Genomic DNA, 5588 nt, shown 5'->3' with positions numbered 1-5588 from the left:
CTATCATTATTTGAAAAAGAAGGCATCTAAGCTTTTTTTTTGGTTTCACTACTCTGGACAGCACTTTTTTATTGGTGGATGGATTTATCCACCAATCAGCAAGGACAACCCAGGTTGTTCACCAAAAATGGGCCGGCATCTAAACTTACATTCTTGCATTTCAAATAAAGATACCAAGAGAATGAAGAAAATTTGATAATAGGAGTAAATTAGAAAGTTGCTTAAAATTTCATGCTCAATCTGAATCACGAAAGAAAAAATTTGGGTACAGTGTCCCTTTAAGCCTTGCACAGAGGTTAAACACATACCTAAGGCTCCTAAGCAAGATAAACTGTGAGTCAATTAGGATACATACGCATGTAGCTGCCAATCAGCAAGTTCTGCTCATAAGATGTTTTGCACATTCCATATGAGGGTTAAACCCACAGTAAGCAATCGAAACTAATACATAAATATTTTTTTGCTTTACAATGTGGTGCCTGTATTGAGTTCTCTGTCCTTTTCCTGCAGAGCCTGCAGAGGATGTTGTGTTTCTGACAGACTCGCCAGCAGTGGTGGTCAATGGTAAAGACGGCAGCCGACATGAGACAGATGAGGACCTGACCATGCAAGTGAGCCAGCTGAGCGTGGGCGAGAACGTGGAAATCACAGTCAGAACATCAAAGATCATTGAAGGGGACCTCACTCCAGAGGGCTCACCGTCCAAATCGCCCAACAAAAAGAAAAAGAAGTTCCGCACTCCGTCCTTCCTGAAAAAGAACAAAAAGAAAGAGAAACTGGAGGCGTAAACGCCACTTTACAAAATGGATTTATGTGCTGGGTCTAGTAAGTGAGCAGTGAGAGTGGTTGTTAACCTCTTCGTTGCCTGTTGGACCTGTATTTTGCTGAAAGGGGTAAATTCTTGTTTGTTTGTTTTTTGAAGACGCAGCTTTCCTAGCTGAGCCGCATATATTCCTCTCCCATAGCACACGCTCCGTGTATATAGATCTCCCATCCCTGCCAGTAGGGCCAGCGGACTGTGAGCGGTGAATATCCATGACTGGACCTTCTGACAGAGTGAGGGATGTTGGCATCGCCATCCAGGTGTTCAGGATCTGCGTCTTTCCTAATAATGTCAATGCTGCAATGCTTCCGATGGTGCATAAAGTGGGATTATTAAGGATTATTTGTCTCCTTTTTTCCCTTTTGGAATAATTTGGATTCACATGTAAACACACAATATTCTCATACAGAGGTACATATACGTCACGTATATAGATTTGATTGTGGGTACACCTATATGCACACATGCAGCATAAATGTGAGTAGGATTTGCACATCTGTATTTTAGTTAAATGGCATTAATGCTTATATAGTTTGCTACCTACAGGGAGCAATAAAATGCTGATTCAGTCTTGCAATTATAGGTTTATTTCCACAGTTACTGTGCAGCCAACTGGACCTTTAAACTGGAATAAAAATGATGATTGTATTGTCAGGGCAGAGGTCCTACACTCTGGGCACATGTAAATGCCACCTTAGAGGGCATTTTTATGTTGAAGAATAAGACTGCAAGATGCACAGATTATTAGATTTCCATTGCTGGTTCTGTAAATTATTACAGCACTTGGCAAACAGTGTCTGCCATGTTAAATCTTTGTAGCGAAGGTTATAAGAGGTCAGCTTCTGATAGGCTGTTACAGAAGGTCCCGTTCATTCTTGGATTTTGGGTTTCCCATTTTTAGAAGCTTAAATCCTAGCACATAGATACCATGCTGAGTCTTCATGTTGTGGTTATCGCATCGCACTATGTGTCCCACTGTTTGCAACTGATTTACAAGGGCACAGTTTATAGCGCCTTAAAGTTATTAGCGGCTTAGCAAACGCCCTTAGGCAGCCCTTGAGTAGTAGTATGAATCCATTAACAATTTCATTTTAATACAATTTTGCCAAATATTTCTATTTTCCCTCAATTGCTGCCGGAGCAGAAATATTGCACACAGGAAGAGAAAGTGAGGTGTCATTTTAGATGTTTTTAGCTATATTTAAAGATTCATTGTAGTTTATAACTTTGATATAAAAATGATTTTATCTCTGACAACAGGAGCCACTCAGCACAATCCAGTTACCAATGAAGAATAGAATGAACTTTAATTTTAAAATAAAAGATACTGGACTTTATTTGTGTAATGCCCTCTGCCCTATAATAACTAAAGAGCTGATTGTGCTAGAGTAAAAGGTCATTTTATAGTCCAACAAGCACAGATAGTAAGGTCGCTCTGCGCCCGTTTGCTCGGCCTGTACCACAGATTACAGATTTTAATAGCCTGGAAAATAATGTTTTTAATTAGTTCTTTCTTTGACCCATGAATTGATGGTTTTGGCTTACTATGAAAAATGTAGATACAAAAAATGTCTTGTTAGTAGATTTGTTTTTTGCCTTTTTTATCAATTTGAAATTATTTTGTAAATTAGTGTTTTTACTAAGATTCTATTAATTAAACAACAGTTACTTTTTTTCTGATAAGCTTAGCAGATTACTTCCCTTCTAGTAAATATCTTCTAGGTGCTGTTACATACGCTCAGCTAACAGCTTTTTTCTGTTGTGCAAATCTGATATATCTGCCTATAAGGATCATGCAATGGCACTTAACTGTCCTGTTATGTATGCTGCTTACTTTGGCAGTTATGTCAGGGGGTTAATCAGACATTTATTTTTTTAATTTACAAAGAAATCCATTGGAATGAAATGAAAGCTAATGTATGTTTTGTTAATTAAATATGGTTTTATATTGAATGTCACTTGTCAATGTCACACAAGTGTTTTTGAATGAAGCACGAGATGGAAATTTAAAAAACAACTTGTAATAAGCCATTTCAATGAAAAGTAATAATGTTTAAAAAAAAAAAAAAACTGGAAACTTTAGTATCCTAATGTTTCCATTTTTTTTAATGTAGCCAAAGACTTTCACTGTTACCTACAGAGCATTGCACTTGTTCTCCCTGATAGGGCAATTCTCTTCCAGAGGGGAGTTGGCAGTGAATTCATATGAGAACATCAGATATATTGTGTCCCTTGTCATATAATTTAGATCATCTCAACTACTTTAAAATGGTATTTGTATTGTGTCCTTGTCACAATTGTGTGGTCTGCAACACTAAGTATCCCCTGGAATTTTTTTGAATGTGTCTTGGGGCCGCTCTTAGATATTGTGTTTATCTTAAAGAAGATAATGTATTGGGCCCAGTTTTAAAATCAGGGTGTGCCGGACTTAGCCAATAACCACTAAAGACAAAGCATTTTTATTTGATATTACCCAAAATGTCAAGCTTCTCAAATTTAGAGAGTCTAATGTACAAGGGACGAGTTTTTTTTGTTTTGTTTTTAATGAAAAGATAAAATGGCACTTTATTTCTGGCCTATATCGTTCTCGCTTCTGTGACATCCGGCACAAGCCTCGGGTAAAATTTGTAATTTCTGAAATGCCTAGCAGATCCGTCAAACCTTTTCCAAGGTTCCAAAGATCCCCTAGTTTTAGCTTTTTTGAACGTTTCTGCCTTATTCCCTTTCTTAACAATCTCCTTTCTTATTCGGTGCTTTTACTAGGAGAGGCATTTAAATAAATTAATACATTGTGAAAATATATTGTAAATACTGAACATATAGCAAACTGTTTACTCAACACAAATGCTGTCTCTCTTAAGTTGGTTCTGGTACAAATATATTTCAGTAGAAATCTGCAGGTAAATATAGAGCCACAAGAAAAAGTGAAAATAAATGTCAGTTGGAAATTAATTTTTTTAAAGAAAAAAAGCAGAATATTTTTTATCCTGGGGTAGAAATCTGGACCTGAATATACTGGGAAAATGTTTATTTTGCATATGAAAGCTTAAGTCCATTTTATTGCCAGCACAATTAAATATGTCAGATTTCTGTCATTCAAAGGAGTTGCCTTTAAATTGCTTAATCTTAAGTAGTTATTTTTCTTAAAATCGGCTTTATTTTTTGTTGTAAAAACATGTAGGAACAAAAGTCTGTGAACTATGCTATACATAACTTTTTTTCTAAAAAAAATAATTAAGAAATATATAAAAATTATATCTAAATGGATGCAAAGTGCATAAATATTTTTAAAATACAGTCACAAGCTATATGCACCTTTTTATTTTTTCTCCTGCTTAATGCCTCAATATATATATATATATATATATATGCTTTGCCGTAAAGAATGAGCCATTTGAAAAAAAACCTGTCCTGTGGAAATATATATATGTTACCTGGTAGATGTATTGCTAATTAATGTTGATGAAATCACAAAATAAACAGTATTTTAAGTAGATGGATTTTGTAATATCACCTTTTTAATAAAGATGAGTTAATCTTGGATTTAATGTGTTTGTGTCTGTTTCAAATGTAATACATTTTTTTTTTCTCCAAAAGAGCATCAAATGCCTTACTGGTTTATTTTATGCCCATACATGTCACAGCACACTGCTATATCACATATTTTTTTGGCATAGTTGACATGATTCCTATAACTCCACATTTTTGCAAGCAAATTTTCATCCCCACTAGTGTAAGGAGGGTGGAGTTTTGGTAAAGGCATTTATAGATATGAACAGAGATTTTTTTTTAACTTAAAGAGTTATCTTCACTTTTGAGATGTTTATGGAGCTTGCTTTGCTGTACAATATCCGATCATTGGTTAGAAATAGCTAAAAGTAGACAGACTACTCCAGAATTTTTATTATTTATAAAGATAAATAACCCCTTTCGTAACCATTCCCCAGTTTTGCATAACCAACACGGTTATATTAATATACTATTTACCTTTGTTATTACCTTGTACAGAATTGCATTTTAGCCAATAAGTGCAGATTCATAAATAACTCCATAGAAGTGAGCACAATATTATCTATATGGCACACATGAACTAGCGCTTTGAAAAACTGTCAAAATGCACTGAGATAAGAGGTGGCCTCCAAGGGCTTAGAAATTAGCATATGAGCTTACCTAGGTTAAGCTTTCATCAATGAATACCAAGAAAACAAAGTCAATTTGATGATAAAATTAAATTGGATAGTTGTTTAAAAGTGCATGCCCTATCTAAATCATGAAAGTTTTTTTAATTTTGACTTGACTGTCCCTTTATTGGCCAAAGGTAATTTTGCTTTACCCAATGGAATCCGGTACAAATAAACCTGATACAAATACATTTTGACTTGGTCTTAGAAACCAAAAATTAAACTTCCATGGTTCAGATACAGCATGCAATTTTGAGAAACTTTTCAAGATATTATTATAATTTATTTGCAAAGCTCCGCAAAATTCTGTAGCGCTGGGTACAGAGATTAGGGGTATACAATGACAAGGGTTTGTGATAAAATACAAATCTAGTGCAGGAGGAAGAGCGTACTCCGGAGATCTTACAGTCTACAGGTTTACTTCTGGTATCACATTTACTGCTGTGTCTTTGTGGAAAAGCATACCTTGGTTTGGGTTCGGGAGCAGCAAGCCGGAAAAGAGAGATTCTTTGGTGGAGTGAGAGGCTTTTTCCAGTTTTTTTACTTTTTTTTTTCCCCCTAAGATTTAACTCACCACTAGATTG

The 5588-nt window shown here is 35.4% G+C and overlaps 1 protein-coding gene across 9 annotated transcripts in view; it reads left to right on the top strand.

The window, feature by feature from the left end:
• Positions 1 to 4366, top strand: part of ADD3 (adducin 3) — a 248812-nt gene extending 244446 nt beyond the window's left edge. For all 9 annotated transcript variants that reach the window (XM_053692765.1, XM_053692762.1, XM_053692759.1 and 6 more), the window contains one exon: positions 511 to 4366. In XM_053692765.1, the coding sequence (XP_053548740.1) occupies positions 511 to 788 (278 nt within the window). In that variant the 3' untranslated portion in view covers positions 789 to 4366. The remainder of the gene's footprint in view (positions 1 to 510) is intronic.
• Positions 4367 to 5588: the final 1222 nt, after the last annotated feature.

The sequence above is a fragment of the Bombina bombina genome, chromosome 9 (assembly GCF_027579735.1).
Source record: "Bombina bombina isolate aBomBom1 chromosome 9, aBomBom1.pri, whole genome shotgun sequence".
NCBI classification, from domain to species: domain Eukaryota; kingdom Metazoa; phylum Chordata; class Amphibia; order Anura; family Bombinatoridae; genus Bombina; species Bombina bombina.
The sequence above is the reverse complement of the archived record's forward strand: the minus strand, read 5'-3'. Positions and strand labels throughout refer to the sequence as shown.